Here is a 23,143-nt window from a genome sequence, read left to right as displayed (position 1 = left end):
ACTTTCTAAAGACATTCAAATTAGATTTAGATTAGATTAGATTATATTACTTACAGTGTGGAAACAGGCCCTTCGGCCCAACAAGTCCACACCGACCCGCCAAAGTGCAACCCACCCATACATTTACCCCTTCACCAATACTGCGGGCAATTTAGCATGGCCAATTCACCTGACCTGCACATCTTTGGGCTGTAGGAGGAAACCGGAGCACCCGGAGGAAACCCACACAGACACTGGGAGAATGTGCAAACTCCACACAGTCAGTCGCCTGAGGCGGGAATTGAACCCGGGTCTCTGGCGTTGTGAGGCAGCAGCGTTAACCACTGTGCCACCGTGATAAAGGTTAACTTCTCCTGGCTTGCTGGCAAAACTAAAATCCATCGGAATATCAGTGCAGTCATTGCATATTGAGAAAGAGTCAGAAAGCAGAGTAATGTTGAACTTTTGTTTTTCAGACAAGAAGGAAATTCAGGTTCAGGTCCCCCAGTGCTTAGTGCTCTGGACTTCGAGACATTTTTATTTTGGAATTTGGTGGACAGTGCAAAAACTGAAATTTTGTAGGTGACATGAAGCTGGAAAATGCAGTAAAAAAATGTAAGGTAAAGTCACCATAGTGCCACCCACTCATTACAGAGAGATGAGTGGCATTGAGTTTAATCTAAGGATCACCATGCTTCAGGCGATCGACATGATTAAGAAAGTAGGACCTTCATGTTAACCTCAGGTGGTGCGGTAAGTGAATCTGATAAATGCACTCTGCATCATAAAACAACCATCCACCCAAGTGAGCTAATGAGGAGGATAGTGATTGTGGATCCAGGTGTACGGGGAGAAAGTGAGAAAACGGGGTTGGGAAACTTATCAGCCATGATTGAATTGCGGAGTAGACTTGATGGGCTGAATGCCTAATTTCTACCCAATGTCTTATGGAGTGATTGTCATAATGCTGGTGAAATAGACAAACACTTTCAGATCACATTAATTCCGAGGTGTATGAAATGGTTTCCTCTGAAAGCAGCATAAGAACAGGCAGTATAAATGGAAGCATGCAAGAGAAAGGAGAACAGTGAATGAACAGATGAACCTGCCAGTACAAGAAAGAGGCAGAGGGAATCCTTGAGGTAGGCCTAAGCTGAAATATCAAGCCGGAGAATCATATCGGGCTTGAAACATTAACTTTGTTTCTCTCTCCACAGATGGTGATAGACCTGCTGAATCTCTCCAGTACTTTGTTTTATTTCAGATTTACAACTTCTTCAGTATTTTGCTTTCATTATTGTGTCAAGTGTAAGCACCACACTTCAGGAAAGATGTCGCAGCATTTGAAAGGGTGCAGAAGGACTTTCCCTGTACGGTGTCGTGGATAGAGGGACTTTGGAGAGATTGGAGAAACACAGGGTTGTTCTCCTTACAACAAGGAAGGTTACAATGACAGATTTAATAAGTTTTCATTATCACGAAGGACTTCCAAGAAACTGGGGAGAAGTCATTGTGGCAAATTAGGTCACCAGACGAACTCTGATCAAAATAACAAAAACCATATGTGACCCTGTGTGAAGGAGTGAATGGTTTTGATATGGAAGTGAGCTGGAAATGTGTTGCTGGAAAAGCGCAGCAGGTCAGGCAGCATCCAGGGAACAGGAGAATCGACGTTTCGGGCATAAGCCCTTCTTCAGGAATGGGGAAAGTTTGTCCAGCAGGCTAAGATAAAAGGTAGGGAGGAGGGACTTGGGGGAGGGGCGTCGGAAATGTGATAGGTGGAAAGAGGTCAAGGTGAGGGTGATAGGTCAGACTGGGGTGGGGGCGGAGAGGTCGGGAAGAAGATCTCAGGTTAGGAAGGCGGTGCTGAATTTGATGGATTTGACTGAGACAGGGTGGGGGGAGGGGAAATGAGGAAACTGGTGAAATCCGAGTTCATCCCTTGTGGTTGGAGGGTTCCTAGCCAGAAGATGAGGCATTCTTCCTCCAACCGTCGTTTTGTTGTGGTCTGACAATGGAGGAGTCCAAAGACCTGCATATCCTTGGTGGAGTGGGAGGGGGAATTGAAATGTTGAGCTACAGGGTGGTTGGGTTGGTTGGTCCGGGTGTCCCAGAGGTGTTCTCTGAAACGCTCCGCAAGTAGCCGGCCTGTCTCCCCAATATAGAGGAGGCCACATCGGGTGCAGAGGATGCAATAGATGATATGTGTGGAGGTGCAGGTGAATCTGTGGCGGATATGGAAGTTTCCTTTGGGGCCTTGGAGGGAGGTGAGGGGGGAGGTGTGGGCGCAAGTCTTGCACCTCCTGCGGTTGCAGGGGAAGGTGCCGGGAGTGGAGGTTGGGTTGGTGGGGGGGTGTGGATCTGACGAGGGAGTCACGGAGGGAGTGGTCTTTACGGAATGCTGATAGGGGAGGGGAGGGAAATATATCCTTGGTGGTGGGGTCCGTTTGGAGGTAGCGGAAATGACGGCGGATGATGCGCAGTACATGGAGATTGGTGGGGTGGTAGGTGAGGACCAGTGGGGTTCTGTCCTGGTGGCGGTTGGAGGGGCGGGGTTCAAGGGCGGAGGAGCGGGAAGTGGAAGAGATGCGTTGGAGGGCATCGTCGACCACGTCGGGGGGGAAATTGCGGTCCTTGAAGAAGGAGGCCATCTGGGTTGTGTGTTTTTGGAACTGGGAGCAGATGCGGCAGAGTCGAAGGAATTGGGAGAATGGGATGGCATTTTTACAGGGGGCAGGATGGGAGGAGGTGTATCCAGGTAGCTGTGGGAGTCGGTCGGTTTGTAGTAGATGGAAGTGAGCTGCCTGGAAAGAGGAGTGTATCAGTAATAGAAGTCAATAATAATTCACAAAAAAGGACTTGAACAGCAAAATTTTACAAAGCAGTGGGACTTATTGGCAGCTATTTCATAGAAAGAATAGAGATAGTTCTATCAAATGGTACATAACAGATACTTCACTCACCCTTTGGGTGCCATTGCAGGAATTTCGGTCCTTCACTCCAACAGAGGAGAAAAATTTGTCTCTTCCCAGCGGTTTCATTCCAAGTTCTTCACGGATTTTACTAGAGGGAAACCCAGTTTAATCAATAAATGTGACCCTGAAATCATACACTTCTGTGGCCTAATCTGTCTGATATACAAACATGAGAGATTCCATACTGTATTTCTTTCAGGGATTTGGTTTTGCCATCATTGTGCATAAAATAAGTTATTCGGTGGATAACTCTGCGGTTGATACACACACACTCTGGATCGGTCTCCTGTATGAATGACTCTCAAACTCACTGTCTTTAATCACATCTAACCGTAGGCTTGATTGGAATCAGTGATAGGAATCAGCCCATCCTTGTGGCACAATTTCAAGTTGCCATGAAAATGCCATTCTATCCCTGTCAGTTAGCCAGTTCTCCATCCCTGCTAACACAGTACCCCAATACCAGCCTGATGTTTGGTATGTTATTTTAAGGAAATCAAATATTTTAAAGATATTAGTTTCCTTTTATCTATCCTACTTTTTACTTCCTCAAAGATTTCTAATAAACTTCCCTTCATGAAGCTAAATTGCTTGCTTGTATTATATATTTCTAAATGCTCTACTATTAAATCATTCATAACAGAGGCTAACATTTTTCCAATAACAGATGTTAAGCTAATACTTACCTATTTTTGCCTCCTTCATTTTTTTGAATAAGGGTGTTTGAATTGACAGTTTTCTAAACATCTCAGACTTTTACAGAATCTAAGTTTGTTTGATAAATTATTACCAATGTATCCACTCTCTCCGTAGGTACTTCTTATAAGACCTAAGATGCAACCCATCATGGTAGAGGGGACAATTTGGACTTTGGCCCCAATAGTTCCCCAATACTTTTCCTCTCTTGAAATTACTAATCTTCTTTCCTTCTTTGATTATTTAGTAATTCTGGGATGTGATTAGTGTCTTCCACCATGAGGGCAAAGTATTTCTTGAACTCTGCCACTTCCTGGGTGCTAATTGTTCCTTCAGCATCATTCTTTAAGCAGCCTATGTTCACTTGGCTCTCTCTTTGTTTTTTTTTTATATACTTAAAGTGTTTGCTGTCCATTTTGATATTACTTGCTAGTTTACCCTCAAAGTTTATTTTCTCCCTTTTTGTCTTTTTAAGTTTATGTTGATTTACAGTGAGTCAGCTACACCACAGTTAAATATAGCATGTAAAGACATTTACACTATCCCATCAATTACTCCTTAGAGAAGGTACAAGCCAGGTTAAATACATTAAGTAAATTTCACTCTATATGGTCCCATAAATACTCATAAGGCAGGCACAGCTGAAGGTACATTGCAATATTCCTTCTACACTGCCCAGAAGAAAGTGAGCACTGCAGGTGCTTGAGATCAGAGGCAAGAGTGTGGTGCTGGAAAATCACAGCAGATCAGGCAGCATTCAAGGAGCAGGAGAATCGACGTTTTGGGCATAAGGCTTTCATCAGGAAGGGCTTATGTCTAAAACATTGATTCTCCTAATCCTTGGATGCTGCCTGACCTGCTGTGCTTTTCCAGCACCACACTCTCGACTCCTACACTGCCCACCAAACATTCACAGAAAGTGTAAGATTAGATATAGAATGAAGCACCCTGCATAGAATAAGAACAGATATTTGCAAGTGTGAATATTCTCCAGAACAGTTTCTGAAAGGTAAAATAATACTGCCTACAAGCAGTTTCTGATGTTACCAAATTTTCAATATACTTGAGATTTTTCCTTCCACTTTCAATGTTATAAACATTACAAATCAGGTTGCTATCTGGGCAGCAGGGAATTAGAGACTGACTTTTATCTATGGGACTTGGTTTAACCAACAATTCTGCATTCTTTTCTGGTGTCCTGAGTTGGCTGTTAAGTGCCTCAGGCTCTCTTGCGTATGAAGAGACAATTGTTTTGCAAATCCAGCCCAAACCGATGCAACGATGGTCCCCTTTAAGAGCTGTGAATATTCAGTATGAAATTGAGCACCAAAATATCAATGGCCTCAACACGCAATTCAGCCCCATTACATCGTTGTCAACACAGCCCTTTGGCCCATTACATTTGCGCTTTTCAAAAGCGACCACCTAACTGTTTGAATCCCACGTGGCATTGTTTGAGAATAAGAAAGAAGGCTCAGCAACCAGATACCTCTGAGTTCAGATAATCGGTTAAACATTGGGCCAGGAAGTGACAAAAGGCCAGAGTGAGACAGATGAGGTGTTTTCCAACTATGAGATAGGACAATCTACATGAAAGGTGGGAGGTAGCAGATGTCCAAAACAAAATTAGATCAATTTCTAGAAATGGAATAGTGATAGGGATAATGGGGAAGAGTGGGTTCAATTCTCTTTCATGGAGGCAGTACAGGCAAGTTGAGCTAAATGACTTCTTGTGCTCTAGGATTCAATCTGCTGAATCTTACAGTCTGGGTGGCAGTCTTTGTGGCATGTAAAGCCCAATTCCTTTTCCACTCAGCTTCAACCTGTGCCCCAGAAAAAGAGGGCTGGGGTCACTAACCAACTAGGCCATCAACGTTACACCTGCCACCATGACCTTCTTCCCAGGGACTCCTTGCAGTCCCAGCTGGTCATGCCATGGCCATTGGCTCACAAGGCTGGACTTCCTATCAATGAGAGGAGGAAGTCTGACCCTCAGCCTGTTTATGTTGCCACCCTCAATATGTTATTGCTGTGAAATAGGCTACAAGTTTATTTGGGGCTGACTGTTAAATCCAGTACAATCCTTAAAGAGACCATATTGTCCCTAATAAGGAATTTCCACTGATGTAATGGGGGGGAACAGGAAAGTAGAATTTAAGAATGCGATGTTTGAGATCAGTTATGTCCAAACGGAGAATAGAACATTCACAAGCATCAAGATCCCTTTCAGAAATGAACATGACACCTCTTGTATAAAATCTAAGACAGACAAAAAACCCTTCCATAGAGATATGGCAAGAAACTTTTCAATTAGATTACTGAGTGGCCATTCAGTCCTGCTATGTGCAGCTCACTGTTAAATACTCATCTCTGAACAGGGATGAGTGACAGGGAAATTGTGAACTGACCCTCCTGATTAAATTCAAACAGAAAGCTAACACTGTCCCCTCCTCACTTTGTCTCTTCCATCCTGAAACTCAAGACATCACTTTCCATTTGAGTGCTTGATTCAGAGATGCTGACTTCTCTTCTCGAGCAGTTCCTTATTGGCTCCATGGGCTCTTTGCTGTGCATGGCCACCATCTCTTCTCCATCGTCTAAAGCCTGAGCCACTTCCTCCTCTGTCACAACTGTAACAGATCAATGAGAACATTTCAGCAAGAGCAATTTTATAAACTTGCATTAACTGCAGAATGCTGTTCCTTTCCAGCACCTCTGTCTAACTCAAACCTGCTGACTTAAATTGGATAAGCCATTCAGTTCGTTCTGATCCTCAGCCACTTTGCATATTTATGACCCAAGACAATTAGTGGATCACAGCTGTGTCAGATCCTATGCTTACAAAGATACAAAAATATCTTAGACCAGATCACAGCCAACAGTGAAACCACCAAACATGTGTTACATGCACAGGGAGGAGACCATTTGTCAATCATGTATGTACAGGTATTGATCCATTTTTGAATACACAGAAATGTCTGGTCTCACCTACCACTTGTGGAACAGTATTTCGAAAACATAAACTGTTTTAAATTAAGATAGTCTCCTAACACTCTCCATGATAATTCAAAGTTGATGACACTTAACTGCTGGCCTGACCAATAAGAGAATTTAATATTCAGATTCCCTCCCTCCAAACAATTGACAGGTTTTCTACTTGCTAAGCTCACCAATTCCAGGGAATATCTAGCCACAACTATCCAGATTTCCCAACTACCAAGAAACCAGAAAACTTTAACAGGTCAAGAATCAAATCCTGGATATTTGTATTCTGTGTGACTCTTAAATACAAATTAGGGAGTAAGAGAAAGTCAATAAGCCCCTTGATTCTTTTCACCATCCAATATGACCATGGCTGATTGGAGTATGGTTCCAAATGTCAATCTATTCCAAATAACTTAGTCTTAAATGGGAAATAGTGATAATTAATATCTTATATTTCTAAACTCTCCACAAGGGGAAACGTCCTTTCAGCATTGGCCATGTCAAGTCACCTTAGGATCATAAATTCATCTCTCATTCTTCTGCACTCTAACAGAAACAGGGCCAGCCTGTCCAAATTTTCCTCATAAGGTAACCTACATATCTCATGCACTAATTGAGTGATCCTTTCTTACAAGCCATCTTTTCCAATGTAGCTCACAACATCAAATAGGAATTGGTTGATCTTAGCTCTCACCCCATTGCATTTTTTGGTTTCTAAAGCTGAGACTGCACCTGGTTTTTAAGAATAGACACACACACTATTGTGAAAGATCTAGCAAATTCTGTTATTTTAAACACAGTATTTTGTTTCTGAGACTGTCCGGAGCGGAAACAGAAGCCCAAAAACTCAGGTTCTCAGTTTGTTCTAGCAATCTTTAAAGAAATGGGATGGAAGTGAAAGCTAATTGGGATTAATAATTAAGATTTAGAAAGTACTTTTTAGTCTGTGATCAGAACAGACATAAAAACTCTGAAAATCTAATTTGATTTCTCAACAGAAAGTGAGCAGAAGTGTGGCGATAAAGGTGCATGTGTTGCTGAATAAGCTGAAATCAAAAGAAAGCCGTCTGAGCTACCCAGGCTTGATAAATAACAAAGAACTGTGGATGCTGTAAATCAGAAACAAAAACAGAAGTTGTGGAAAAGCTCAGCAGGTCTAGCATCTGTGGAGAGACCTCAGAGTTAATGTTTCGGGTCGAGTGACCCTTCCTCTGAGGAATGGTCACGACCTAAAACGTAAACTGTGATTTCTCTGCATAGATGATGCTTGACCCACTGAGCTTTCCCAGCAATTTCTCTTTTTGCTTCTGAAGTTAAATAACTGTGTGATTCTTACTAGAGTTCCAGAATATTATTGAGCAAGGAGAGGGATTCTAGAAAGGCTACGCTATTTGGACTTTCACAAGTGTACCTGGTGAGAGATCATCCTAGAAACATAGACAGTAGGACCAGGAATAGGCCATTTAGACTTTTGAGTCTGCTCCGCCATTCACTGTGGTGGATTATCCAACTCAATTGCCAATTTTGCTTTCTCTCCCACCCCCTCCCATATCCTTTGATCCCTTTTGTCCCAAAGTGCTAATTCCAACTCCTCCTTGAAATCAGAGCGTTTTGGTCTTGACTGCTTTTTATGATAGTGAATTCCACAGGCTCACCACTCCCTGAGTTAAAAAAATCTCTCTCATCTCTGTTCTAAATAGCTTACCCTGAATCCTTAGACTGTGACCCCTGCTCTGGACTCACCAGCCATCGGGAACATTCTTTGTACATTTCTTTTTAGAACAGATTACTTACAGTGTAGAAACTTGTTGGGCTGAAGGGCCTGTTTCCACCTATCCTGTCTGGTCCTTTTAGAATTTTATAGATTTCTAGAAGAACCTCCTCATTCTTCTGAACTTCAGCAAACATAATCCTAACTCCAATTCCTCCTCATATGTCAGTTCTGCCTTCCCAGGAATTAATCTGGTAAAACTTCACTACACACCCTCAATAACAAGAGCATCCTTCCTCAGATAAGGAGACCAAAACTGCATACAATATTAGAGTGTGATCTCACCACAGGCTTGACTAATTGTAGCAAGACATGCCTGCTCCTGATCTCAAATTCTCTTGCTATTCAGGCCAACATACCATTTTACTTCTTTACCACCTGCTACACTTGCATGTTTATACCTGTGGAGCTCAGATAAACAAACCTGAGGCTTTCCGAGCACCGGATTTTTAGGAGAGTAGTTGAACAATACTGAAGAAAGATAGTCAAAAGAGACACTGGGACTACATGTGGTGCTACACATTTTTGTGTATGGCCCAAAAAAATCAGACAGGTATTTAAAGAGCAATTCAGGACTTTGGTTGAATAATATTTCCCGGTTACTTTCAGCTTTAGTCTGTTAGCTTTAGTTTAATTCTTTGAAGCATTAATATCTTTTCGATTGGTTTCTTCCATTGGGGCCATTTGGGAAGTTCAATTCTTTCACAGTACAGATCAGCATGAAATTAGAATGAAACAGAAATGTTCCAGGATTACTAAGAATGTCCAACCATAACTCCAGTTTGACTTCATGGGGTAGCTGAAGCTACACCTGGACTCAGTATGGAGCATTATTGATGCTACGGATGTCATAGGTCATAGGTAGCATGCTAAGTGTGCTGGTCACATTACAAGTAAGGGCTACACATGCAAAAAAGTATTGGGTGACAACCAGAAAAACTAGTAATCATAGACAGGGAGTGCAGGAGTTCCCTGTGGCTACTCCCCTCTCAAACATATATACTGTGTTGGATACTTTTGGTGGGTGAAGTGTGGGGGTTGAGTATCGGGCTTCATCCATGTTTGTGGCACAACTTGACTCTGTTGCACAGCAGGGGAGGAAAAAGACTCGGAGAACATTAGTGAGAGGGAAGTTGATTGTAGGGGGAACCGACAGGTGGTTCTGAGGTAGCAAACAACATTCTCGAATTGTATGTTGTCTCCCCGTGCTAAGGTGACAGATGTCTTAGAGCAGCTGCAGGGCATTTGGAAAGGGAAGGACAATCATAGTATATGTTCGTACCAAAACATGAGTGAAAAAAGAAACAGGTACTGCAAGAGGAATTGAGAGAAAGTAAGGTCAAGGGTAGTTGGGACATGTACAAGCTGGATAGGTTACACCTGAGCTGGAATGGGTCCAATACCCTTGCCTGGGAGCTTTTAAACTAATATAGCAGGGGGATGGGGCACAGGTCCATAGATGCAAGCTGGGAGCAAGGATCAAAGATCCTTGGGAAAAAAGATATACCATATTGTCGATCCAGAGCATGGTCACATAAAAAACACAGAAGCTGGCCTGTAAACACAGAAATCAAGCCTGCTAACACATACAGAAACTATCCAGAGTACCCCAGTCTTGGCAAAACAGGCTAACATAAAAAGCAGACATGGCCAAGCCATTCCCAGACCAGAGAATACACTTCCTAAAACAGGTTTCATAATCAGCTCTAGCCCAGATTAGCACTGCAGTCCCAACATCCTAAGGGGAAGTTTCCTTTCCCATTGAAACCGATACCGCATAAACAAAAGAGGCAGACCGGGAGACCCCAGAATACTTTGCTCACAGGAGGAACACAATGGATAGACCTGGATGCCAGGAGAAGTAACATTTACACGTATTCACACTGATGAGAAATACAATGAAGAATCTTCGAGAAGATATTCTCACCCACTCCTGTGTCAATTACAAATGAATTGCTACTGCCAGATGCTTGGTTGACTTCCATTCAGTTTTTTCTTGTTTTAATCTTGTTTTGTGGGCGGCAAGGTGGCACAGTGGTTAGCACTGCTGCCTCACAGCGCCAGAGACCGGGGTTCAATTCCTGCCTCAGGAATTGTGTGGAGTTTGCACATTCCCTCCGTGTCTGCATGGGTTTCCTCCGGGTGCTCCGGTTTCCTCCCACAGTCCAAAAGTGTGCAGGTTAGGTGAACTGGCCGAGCTAAATTGCCCGTAGTGTTAGGTGAAGGGGTAAATGTAGGAGATTGGTTGCGCTTCGGCGGGTCGGTGTGTACTTGCTAGGCCGAAGGGCCTGTTTCCACACTGTAACTGTAACTAATCTAATCTCTTTACAATTTTCACCATTATACTGTAACTGCTTTACAATTATCACCTTTGTGTTGTACCCCTACAAAATATACCTGCACTTTCTGTTCTGGGAAGAGCATTTGGCCATCTGTGCACAGAATCAGTTCTGTATCAGCCTGGTTAACTGCCCTTCCACAATATTGCTTTGTTTAATAAACCGCTTATTAATTTCACTACGATCCTCATTTGTGGTCTCTGACCCATTGGGCTCAATTCTCTGACACAGATACAGAAGGAATGCTCGGATATGGGCAGAAGGCACATAGGTGATCAGGAAAGCTAAGATGCATCTATTTTAATGCAAGGAGTTTGACTCGTAAAACGGATGAAGTTGGACCACTGAGCAGGACGTGGAAATATGACATTGTTCCAATCATTGAGACATGCTTGAGGAAGGACAGGACTGGCAACTTAACATTCTAGGGTACAGAAGCTTACAGAATGATATACAGTGCTTACAAGAGATGTGGGGCATTGCATTATTGATAATGGAAATCATCATCACAGTAATGAGGGAGGATATCGTAGATGAGAGGCCTACCATCTGAGTAGAGCTTAGAAATAAAGATGGGATGATTACTATGTTGGGATTACATCACAGGTCTCCCAACAGTCAGAGGGAGGTAGAGGAATAGATATGTGGGTAATCACAGAAAGCTGCAAAAGAAACAAAGTTGTAAGAGATTTCAACTTTGTTAACATTAACTGGGATCGCCTTCCTTTGAAAGGATTAGATGGGATGGAACTTTTAAAGTGCAAACAGGAGACCTTTTAGTGCCTATCCACACAGGTATCTCCTGCTATCTGAAAGTAGAGAGTTTCTATGAAACTTTTTGTAAGCTGAAATGGTGTAAAGTGAAGAAACATTAATTTATAAGGGAAAAGATTTACCTTGCTTCATAAAAGCGAAAATCTTTTTCAGATTTCCTTCGGTTAGCGAAAACAGGTACTAATGTGGGTCTTTTGTAAAAGCAAAGTGGTGTAAAAGGGGATACCTATAGGCCTACTCCAGACAGGGCAGTGCTAAGCCTAATCCTACTTAATGATACTGATGAAGCAGCTGAAGTTTCACTAGGCAAGCAATTTGGCTATAGTAACCATAATTTTCAAAGTCATTATGGAAAGAGTTAAAGATGGTACAGAAGTTAACATCTAAATTCAGATAAGGCTAACTTCAGTATCATTAGACAGTATCTGACAAACATTGATTGGGACCGACTATTTGCAGTTAAGTCCAAATTTGGAAAGTAGAAATCTTTTAAAAGTAGTGCAGTGAGAGTTCAGCACCAGCATGTTTCTCTAAAAGCAAGTGGCAGGGAAGCAAGTCCAGGGAACCCTGGACATCAAGGGATATTGAGAGTTTGATAAAGAAGAGAGAAGCATATGGCAGATACAGAATATTAAAAACAGGGGAGACCACTCAAATATATACAGCGTATGGAGTTGCTTTAAAAGGAAATTAGAGGAAGGCAAATGTAGACCACAAAATATTTCTGGTACATAATACCAAAAAAAAATCCCAAACCATTTTAGAAGTATATTAAGAGTAAGAGGATTACCAGGGAAAAAGTGGAACCTCTTAGAGATCAAAGGGGCAACCATTGCTTGGAGCCAGTGGCATGGGTAAGGTCTTAAATTAACATATACATATTCATAGAAGCAAAAGACATCGTAGGCTTTTAGCTAGGATAATGAAATTATAGGAGAAAGTGAGGATTGCAGATGCTGGAGATCAGAACTGAAAATGTGTTGCTGGAAAAGTGCAGCAGGTCAGGCAGCATCCAAGGAGCAGGAGAATCGACGTTTCGGGCATGAGCCCTTCTACAGGAATGAGATTATAGACCATGTTAAAATTAACGAGGAGGTGGTATTAGATGTTTTAGCAGGCATAAAGATGCATAAATCACCAGGGCCTGATGAGATGTTTCCCAGGCTGCTATGGAGGCAAAGGAAGAGATTGCTTGGGCTCTAATAGAGATATTTAATACTTTGCTGGCCACAGGTGAAGTGACAGATGACTGGAGGATAGCTAATGTGGTTAGTATTTTCAAGAAGGGCAGCAAGAATAGGCCAGGTAATTATTGGTCAGTTAATTTGATGTCAGTGGTAGGGAAACTACGAGAAAAAGCTCCGAAGTACAGAATTAGTCAACACTTGGAAAGGTACAGACTGATCAGGGACAATCAGCACAAATTTGATAGTAGGAGATTCTGTCTGACAAATTTAATTGAGTTTTTTTCAAAAGATTACTAAATATATACATTTACATGGACTTTAGTAAGGTCTTTAACACGATTCCCCATGGAATGGTCTAAAAGTTAAGAGCCCATGGGATCCAAGGCAAGTTGTCAAACTGAACCCAAAACTGGCTTACAAATAGAAGGCAAAGGGAGGAATATTTTCCTGATTGTACTATAATACAAGAATCAGAGTTAGGACCGTCGCTGTTTATTATGTATATGAAAATTGGTGGTGGCATTGATAGTGAGGAGGATGGTTCCAGAATGATATTAATCAGATGACAATCTGGTCAGAGCAATGGCAGATGGTATTTAATCCCGATTAGTATGAGCTATTACATTTTTGGGACACTCAATAGGGGAAAGATGCCCACAACGAAAGACAGGTCCGTTGGAAGTACTGAGGAACGAAGGGACATTTGTGTACAACTCCACAGATTCCTGAAGATGTTAGCACAAATATACAGGGTGATGAAGGTGGCATACGGGATGCTTGCCTTTATTAGCTGGGATGGAGAATGTAGGAGCAAGGAAATCTTGTTAAAACTTTATAAAATTAGGCCACAGATGGAATACTGTGTGCATTTCTAGTTGCCAGAAAGACACAATTGCATTGGACAAGGAGCAGAGGAGATTCACCCAAATACTGCCTGAGACAAAAATTCTCAATTATGAGGAGAGATCAGATAGGCTGGATTTGTTCTCCTTGGGCGGAGGAGACTAAAGGTGATCTGACTGAGGTAGACAGAATTGTGAGAGGCATAGACAGATTAGACTGAAAGAGGGGGATTGCTAACAAGAGATGTGCAAGAATTTTATTTTAAATTGAGGGCAGTAGGGACCAGGAACACGCTGCCAAGGGAGTTAGTGCAAACATATACCATAGTAAAGCTTAAGAGGCATTGAGGTAGATACATGAACAGGCAGAGAATAGAGGAATGCAGACCACGTGCAGGCAGATGGGATTAGTTTAAATCGCATCAGTCGGCACAGATATGGGCTATGTCAGAGTAAGTGTTGAGAGGAATGTGGTAGAAATATGAAACTGTTGCCTGAGAGGTTGGTGGAGGTTGGTACTCTCACGGTATTTAAGACAATTCTGGATGAGTAATTAAACTGCCAGAGCATAGTAGGCTAGGGTTGAAACTTTATTGCTGGAACAGCACAGCAGGTCAGGCAGCATCCAGGGAACAGGAGATTCGACGTTTCGGGCACAGGCCCTTCTTCAGGAATGAGCAGAGAGTGTTCAGCAGGAGAAGATAAAAGGTAGGGAGGAGGGACTTGGAGGAGGGGCGTTGGAAATGTGATAGGTGGAAAGAGGTCAAGGTGAGGGTGATAGGTCGGAGTAGGATGGAGGCGGAGAGGTCAAGAAGAAGACTGCAGGTCAGGAAGGCGGTGCCGGGCTGGAGGGATTCGGCTGAGACAAGGTGGGGGGAGGGGGGATGAAGAAACTGGTGAAGTCCAAGTTCATCCCCTGTGGTTGGAGGGTTCCCAGTCGGAAGATAAGATGCTCCTCCTCCGACCGTCGCGTTGTTGTGGTTTGGCGGTGGATGAGTCCAATGACCTGCATATCCTCGGTGGAGTGGGAGGGGGAGTTGAAATGCTGTGCTACAGGGTGGTTGGGTTGGTTCGTCCGGGTGGCCCAGAGGTGCTCTCTGAATCGCTCCGCAAGTAGGCGGCCTGTCTCCCCAATATAGAGGAGGCCACACCGGCTGCAGCGGATGCAGTAGATGATGTGGGTGGAGGTGCAGGTGAATCTGTGGCGGATATGGAAGTTTCCTTTGGGGCCTTGGAGAGAAGTGAGGGGGGAGGTGTGGGCGCAAGTGTTGCACCTCCTGCGGTTGCAAGGGAAGGTGCCGGGAGTGGAGGTTGGGTCGGTGGGGGGTGTGGATCTGACAAGGGAGTCGCGGAGGGAGTGGTCTCTACGGAAAGCTGATAGGGGAGGGGAGGGAAATATATCCTTGGTGCTGGGGTCTGTTTGGAGGTGGCGGAAGTGACGGCGGATGATGCGCTGTACATGAAGATTGGTGGGGTGGTAGGTGAGGACCAGTGGGGTTCTGTCCTGGTGGCGGTTGGAGGGGCGGGGCTCAAGGGCGGAGGAGCGGGAAGTGGAGGAGATGCGGTGGAGGGCACCGTCGACCACGTTGGGGGGGAAATTGCGGTCCTTGAAGAAGGAGGCCATCTGTGTTGTACGTATTTTGAACTGGTCCTCCTGGGAGCAGATGCGGCGGAGACGAAGGAATTGGGAGAATGGGATGGCGTTTTTACAGGGGGCAGGATGGGAGGAGGTGTAGTCCAGGTAGCTGTGGGAGTCGGTTGGTTTGTAGTAGATGTCCGTGTTGATTCGGTCGCCTGAGATAGAAACAGGCGACCGAATCAACACGGTCTAGGAAGGGGAGGGAGGAGTCCGAGACTGTCCAGGTGAATTTGAGGTCGGGGTGGAAGGTGTTAGTGTAGTGGATGAACTGTTCAACCTCCTCGTGGGAGCACGAGGTAGCGCCGATACAGTCATCAATGTAGCGAAGGAAAAGATGGGGGGTGGGGCCAGTGTAGTTGCGGAAGATGGATTGTTCCACATACCCTACGAAGAGACAGGCATAGCTGGGGCCCATGCGGGTGCCCATGGCTACTCCTTTTGTTTGGAGAAAGTGGGAGGATTGGAAAGAAAAGTTGTTCAGGGTGAGGACCAGTTCGGTCAGTCGAAGGAGGGTGTCGGTGGAAGGGTACTGGGTGGTACGGCGGAAAGGAAGAAGCGGAGTGCTTTGAGTCCTTCGTGATGGGGGATGGAGGTGTACAGGGACTGGATGTCCATGGTGAAGATGAGGCGTTGGGGACCGGGGAAGCGGAAATCCTGGAGGAGGTGGAGGGCGTGGGTGGTGTCACGAACGTAGGTGGGGAGTTCTTGGACTAATGGGGACAGGACCGTGTCGAGGACAGAGCCCCACTGGTCCTCACCTACCACCCCACCAATCTCCATGTACAGTGCATCATCCGCCGTCACTTCCGCCACCTCCAAACAGACCCCAGCACCAAGGATATATTTCCCTCCCCTCCCCTATCAGCTTTCCGTAGAGACCACTCCCTCCGCGACTCCCTTGTCAGATCCACACCCCCCACCGACCCAACCTCCACTCCCGGCACCTTCCCTTGCAACCGCAGGAGGTGCAACACTTGCGCCCACACCTCCCCCCTCACTTCTCTCCAAGGCCCCAAAGGAAACTTCCATATCCGCCACAGATTCACCTGCACCTCCACCCACATCATCTACTGCATCCGCTGCAGCCGGTGTGGCCTCCTCTATATTGGGGAGACAGGCCGCCTACTTGCGGAGCGATTCAGAGAGCACCTCTGGGCCACCCGGACGAACCAACCCAACCACCCTGTAGCACAGCATTTCAACTCCCCCTCCCACTCCACCGAGGATATGCAGGTCATTGGACTCATCCACCGCCAAACCACAACAACGCGACGGTCGGAGGAGGAGCGTCTTATCTTCCGACTGGGAACCCTCCAACCACAGGGGATGAACTTGGACTTCACCAGTTTCTTCATCCCCCCTCCCCCCACCTTGTCTCAGCCGAATCGCTCCAGCCCGGCACCGCCTTCCTGACCTGCAGTCTTCTTCTTGACCTCTCCGCCTCCATCCTACTCCGACCTATCACCCTCACCTTGACCTCTTTCCACCTATCACATTTCCAACGCCCCTCCTCCAAGTCCCTCCTCCCTACCTTTTATCTTCTCCTGCTGAACACTCTCTGCTCATTCCTGAAGAAGGGCCTGTGCCCGAAACGTCGAATCTCCTGTTCCCTGGATGCTGCCTGACCTGCTGTGCTGTTCCAGCAATAAAGTTTCAACTTTGATCTCCAGCATCTGCAGACCTCACTTTCTCCCCATAGTAGGCTAGGGTCCAAGTGCATGTAATTGGAATTAGTGTTGTTTGGTGTTTGTTGGTCGACATACTCATGGCAGGCCAGTGAGTCTGTTTCTGCATTTTATGACTCTCTCACTAAAATCAGGTATTTTTGAATATATCAATGAAAGTTAAAACTCAAAGACTATTTTTATACAGCTTAATCTTGCAGCTGTTTCTCATAGAAACTGTACATACGTCAGGGAAAGAAAATGTAACTCCTGATGCTTTATCCAGAATGTAAACTGTTGAAAATTTAAGAACATGACAAAATGTTGGATGGACATGAGTAATCTGGTGGGAGAAAGAACGAATGACAGAGTTTTGTGTTTGTTTGTCACTTAAGTGTACTTAAAATAGTGTTTCATGTTTTTGAAAGTGGAAGCATATTAGAATCCTCACTAATATTTCATTACTGTATTTTTTTTAAAATCATTTTTGGTTCGGAGCTGTGAACTGGGAGTTGAGAGGTGACCTTTAATCTAAGTTGATGTTTGGTTCTGAGACAAAGCCTACAGTTAAATGCAGATTGCTTAAAGAATTGATCAAATAATTTTGATTAGAATAGAATCCCTACAGTGTGGAAATAGGCCATATGGCCCAACAAGTCCACACTGACTCTCCGAAGAGTAACCCACCCAGATCCCTACCCTAATACTATAATTTACACCTAACTAATGCAGCTAAACCACACATCCCTAAACACTTGGGTCAATTTAGCAAGGCAAACTCACCTAACCTGCACATCTGGACTGTGGGAGGAAACTGGAGCACCCGGAAGAAACACACGCAGACACAGGGAGAATGTGCAAACTCCACACAGTCGCCAGAGACTGGAATCAAACCCGGTCCCTAGTGCTGTGAGGCAGCAGTGCTAACCACTGAGCCATCGTGCCACCCTAAATTTTATAAACTCTTCGACGCCACAGTGATAGTATGCATAATCAGATGGCAGATGTTTGGTCATTAATGAGGTCAGTACGTGGGAATTAGCATCAGCTAGTGTGAGAGAAAACATGACGATCAAACAGAGATATGTTCCGGAGCTTTCTCTAAATTGTTTTGAACGACGAGTTTGAGAGATTTGATTGTTGATGTTACTGCATGATGTTTTGAGACGTCCCTGCCTAACTTCCTGCTATCATCTATTGAAGTAGTCTGGCAAGTTTTGCTATTTTTACATTTTTTCTAAATTATCCCTTAATTGTATTTGTCTATCTAGGCTTTTGTGTGAATGGACTGAAAACAAAGGTTGTTAAGCTTAAAATCACAGACATTCATTAGATTACTTTGTTGTTTAAGTTTGCTCTGTTAAAGTTACTGTTTGGTTAATACATCGGTAAGTCTGTTGTTTAAAGTATAAACATGACACCCGTTTTAAATATTCACAAATTCTAGGATTGGTTCTTCAAAAAGGACTGGCAGGTACTACTGGAGTCAAACGTTTAGTGTCTTTGAAGATTTTCATTTTACTGTATTGCGAATAGTGGTAAGGAATCTGATTTGATTAGGCTGTCTGTCTCCATTTCACAACTGTATATTCCGGTGAGGAAGAACTATTCCAGGAATGGAGAAAACTGCCTATGGGAAACCAAGGAAGTTCAGGACAACATCAAATTGAACGAGAAAGTATATAATTTGGGAAGAGGTTAGCGGGAAATAGAAAAAAGCCAATATAAAATGATCCAAAAAGTAATAAAAAGGAAAAAAGTAAATTATGAAGGAAACTAGCAAATCACATAAAAATGAGAGCCTCTTTAAATATAAAAGAACAAGAGGGCCTTCAATTATGAGGATAGGGAAATAACAATGGTGAACCAAAAAAAATTTAGAGAAGTTGATAAAGATGGAGACTTTTTAAACTTTTCACTATATTCCTGTATCTCTGTACTTGATTAATGTGACAATAAACTTAACTGTAATTCTAAGTACTTTACATCAATCTTCATAGCAGAGGATGGGGTGGCTGAGAGATGATTGAATAAACGCAGCAACTAACAGTACAGAAAACTAATGAGGAAACTATGGGTTCAGAGGCTGATAAGTGTTTAAAAGTTGCAACTACAGAGATGATGGATGCAATGATACTAAACATCTAATAATTCCTACATTTGGGCTAGGTCCAAGGGATTGTAACAGCCTTATTCAAAAAGAAAGGGAGAACAAAAAATGTCAGTGAGAAAATGTTAAAATGTATGATAATTGATGCAATAGCAGAGCATTTCGAAAAACCATAATATAAGCAAACAGAGTCAGCATGGCTTCATTAAAAGGAATTTATTAGAATGCTTTGAGGCAGGATAAGGGGGAACTGGCAGATGAATATATTTGCATTTCCAAAAAAAAAGTACATAAAGAGACTTAAGAGATTGTAAGTTTGCTTGCTGAACTAGAAGATTTGTTCTCAGACTTTATGTCACCATGCTGGGTAACATAATCAATCAGTGGGCCTCCGATGAAGCACTGGTGTACTTGTTGTTTCCTTATTGGAATATGAAGACCCTATACTCTCCATATTTTCTTCTTGCAATACAGCCTACTGTTCTGAGACAGATTTACCCCAAAAGTATCTACTCCCAGTCCACTCTAGCCAAATCATATTGGATCTTATGAAAATCAACCATCCCCCAGTTGAGAACTTTGATTTTTGACATAGCCTTGTCCTTTTCCATACCTCCACAACATTTATGATTGTTATGACTGCTGTCCTTAAAGTGCTCTATCCCATTGATACTTTGTTACCCCTACAGGGCAGCACGGTGGTTAGCACTGCTGCCTCACAGCGCCACAAACCCGGGTTCAATTCCTGCCTCGGGTGACTGTGTGTGAAGTTTGCACATTCTCCCAGTGTCTGTGTGGGTTTCCTCCCGGGTGCTCCGGTTTCCCCCCCACAGTCCAAAGATGTGCAGGTTAGATGAATTGGCCATGCTAAATTGCCTGTAGTGTTAGTACATTAGTCAGGGTGAATGTAGGGGAATGATTCTGGCTGGGTTGCTCTTCGGAGGGTCGGTGTGGACTTGTTGGGCCGAAGGGCCTGTTTCCACACTGTAGGGAATCGAAATCTAAAAATCTATCTACACCTTGCAGGGAAGTTCGCTAGTGCTACTAGGGAGGGTTTAACCTAGAATGGCAGGGGGCTGGGAGCCAGACCAGCAGATCAGCAGATCAGCAAGTAGAGGGATTGCGGGGAAACAGATTTTGGGACAAGTGAATTAGAAAAAAAAAAGGACAGGTAGAGACAGGTAAACGAACATGATGGTACTAATGAGCTGAAGTGTACATATTTCAATGTAAGGAGTATTATAGGTAAGGCAGATGAGCTTATGGCCTGGATCAGTACATGGGACAACAATGTTGTGGCCATAACAGAGACTTGGTTGAGAGGGGGACATGACTGGCTACTCAATGCTCCAGAGTTTCATTGTTTTAGACGAGATAGAGAGGAAGGTAAATGAGGTGGAGCAGTTGTATTACTAATCTGGGAGAATGTTATGTATGCCATCAGAAAGGACATACTGGAGGACTCAGCCACTAAGGCAATATTGGTCAAGCTCAAAAATAAGATGGTGCAATCACAGTTTGCGAGAAGATTTGTAGCTCAGGTGCTCGTTGTTGTGGTTCTGTTCGCCGAGCTGGGAATGTATGTTGCAGACGTTTCGTCCCCTGTCTAGGTGACATCCTCAGTGCTTGGGAGCCTCCTGTGAAGCGCTTCTGTGATCTTTCCTCCGGCATTTCTGGTGGTTTGAATCTGTCGCTTCCGGTTGTCAGTTCCAGCTGTCTGCTGCAGTGGCCGGTTTATTGGATCCAGATCGATGTGCTTATTGATTGATTGAATCTGTGGTTGAGTGCCATGCCTCTAGGAATTCCCTGGCTGTTCTCTGTTTGGCCTGTCCTATAATGGTAGTGCTGTCCCAGTCGAATTCATGTTGCTTGAGCTTATGAGCAAAATCAATGTAGTGTACAAAATCCCATGCAAGGACTGCACAAAACACTACATAGGACAAACAGGAAGACAGCTAACGATCCGCATCCATGAACACCAACTAGCCACGAAATGACACGACCAGCTATCCTTGGTAGCCACACACGCAGATGACAAGCAACATGAATTTGACTGGGACAACACTACCATTATAGGACAGGCATGTTCAAGTAAGGAGAAAGGACAAGGATGGCAAGGGTAAGGAACCTTTGGATAACAAGGTTGTGAATTTAATAATAAAAAAAAAGAAACACATGCAAGGTTTAGGAAGTTAAAATCTAACAGGGCCAGTAAGGAAAGCAGGAAAATAATTGAGCAGGAAATTAGGAATGCAAAAAGGGTCCATTAAATGACCTTAGCAAGTAACATTAAAGAGAATCCCAGGGCATTCTTTAGATACATTAAAAACAAGACGATAAGTAGGGAGAACATAGAACCACTCAAGGCTAAAAGGAGGGAACTTGTCCTTGGAGGCAGAAGACATGAGCGAGATCCTAAATTAGTATTTTGCATCGGTATTCACCCAGATGAAGGATATGGAGGATAGTGAGATTTGTGTGGAGCATCGTAATATGCTCAGGCATTTTGAAATCAAGAAGTGGTGTTGGATCAATTGAAGAGCATTAAGGTGGATAAGTCCCCAACCTCAGGTTACGGACAGAGGCAAATGAGGAGGTGACTGGGACACTAACCAAGATCTTTATATCATTGCTAGCCACAGGACCCGCAGGACTGGTGAATAGCTAATGGTGTTCCTATGTTCAAGAAGAGAAATAGGGATATTCCAGGAGTGGACCTGTTCAGTCTCACAACAGTTGTTGGGAAGCTACTGGAGAGAATTCTTAGGGATAGGATTTATGCACATTTGAAAAAGCATGCCTAATTAAGGACAGTTTGCATGGCTTTGTGCAGGGCAGGTCATGTCTTACAGTGGGATGCAGATTAGTTGCAGATATGGGTGGAGAAATGGCAGATGGAGTTTAATCTGGGTGCTGCATTTTGGGATATCAAATGTTAAGGAAAAGTATCCAATTAAGGGCGGAACTCGGAACAGCAATAAAGGTCATAGCTCCCTGAAAGTGGCCACACAGGTACATAGGGTGGTAAAGGCGGAGTACATTTTTTAAAAAAAGTATTAATTGTGTGTGATGTGGGAGTCACTGGCTGGCCAGTATTTATTGCCCATCCCTAGTTGCCCTTGGGAAGGTGGTGGTGAGCTGCCTTCCTGAACTGCTGCAGTCCAGCTACTGTGGGTTGACTCACAATGCCATTAGGGAGAGAATTCCAGGATTTTTGACTCAGTGACAGTGAAGGAACAGTGGTACATTTCCAACATAGTGGCTTGAAGGGGAACTTCAAGGTGGTGATGTTTCCATATATCTGCTGTCCTTGTCCTTCTCGATGGAAGTGGTCATGGGTTTGGAAGGTGCTGTCTGAGGATCTTCGATGAATTTCTGTAGTGCATCTTGTAGATAGTACACATTGCTGTTATTGAGCGTCAGTAGTGAAGGGAATGGATGCTTGTGGATGGAGTACCAATCAAGCAGGCAGCTTTGCCGTGGATGGTGTCAATCTTCTTCAGTGTTGTTGGGGTTGCATTCATCCAGGCAAGTCCATCATCCTCCTGACTTGTGGTGGACAGCTTTTGGGAGTCAGGAGGTGAGTTATTCACCACAGTATGCCTAGCCTCTGACATGCTCTTGTGGCCACTGCATTTATATGGTGAGTCCAGTTGAGCTGCTGATCAATGATAACTCCCAGGATGTTGACAGTGAGGGTAAATGTGACAGTAACACCATTGAAAGTAGTGTCTCTTATTGATGATGGTCTTGGCTTGGCATTTGTGTGGCATGACTGTTACTTGCCAGTTGTCTGCCGAAACCTGGATATTGTCCAGATATTGTTGCATTTGGCCGCAGACTGCTTCAGTGTCTGAGTCATCACGCATGCTGCTGAACATTGATTGCAGTCATTGGCAAATATCCTCACTTCGGATCTTATGATGGAGTGAAGATCACTGATGAAGCAGTTGAAGATGGTTGGCCCTAGGACACTACCCTGAGGAACTCCAGCAGAAATATCTTGGAGCTGAGATGACTGACCTCCTACAACCACAATCACTTTCCTACGTGCCAGGTATAACTTTAACCACAGGAGAGTTTTCCCCCGATACCCATGGTTTCCAGTTTTGCTAGGGCTCCTTGACACCACACTTGGTCGAATGCAACAGTTGATGTCAAAGGCTGTTCACTCTAACGTTT

General features: G+C 44.0%; 1 protein-coding gene across 3 annotated transcripts in view; it reads right to left on the bottom strand.

The window, feature by feature from the left end:
• The window catches only part of cfap410 (cilia and flagella associated protein 410), an 82,075-nt gene that overhangs the window by 9,033 nt on the left and 49,899 nt on the right, over positions 1-23,143 (bottom strand). For all 3 annotated transcript variants that reach the window (XM_043691469.2, XM_087988001.1, XM_087988000.1), the window contains 2 exons: positions 6,106-6,280; positions 2,943-3,042 (listed from right to left, as the gene is read on the bottom strand). In XM_043691469.2, coding sequence (XP_043547404.1) covers positions 2,943-3,042; positions 6,106-6,280 — 275 coding nt within the window. The remainder of the gene's footprint in view (positions 1-2,942; positions 3,043-6,105; positions 6,281-23,143) is intronic.

This window comes from Chiloscyllium plagiosum, unplaced genomic scaffold (assembly GCF_037043375.1).
Source record: "Chiloscyllium plagiosum isolate Xiang-an unplaced genomic scaffold, Cpla_swu_hap1 HiC_scaffold_6, whole genome shotgun sequence".
In the NCBI taxonomy this organism is placed as follows: domain Eukaryota; kingdom Metazoa; phylum Chordata; class Chondrichthyes; order Orectolobiformes; family Hemiscylliidae; genus Chiloscyllium; species Chiloscyllium plagiosum.
Note: the sequence above shows the minus strand (reverse complement) of the source record. Positions and strands in the feature narration are given on the sequence as shown.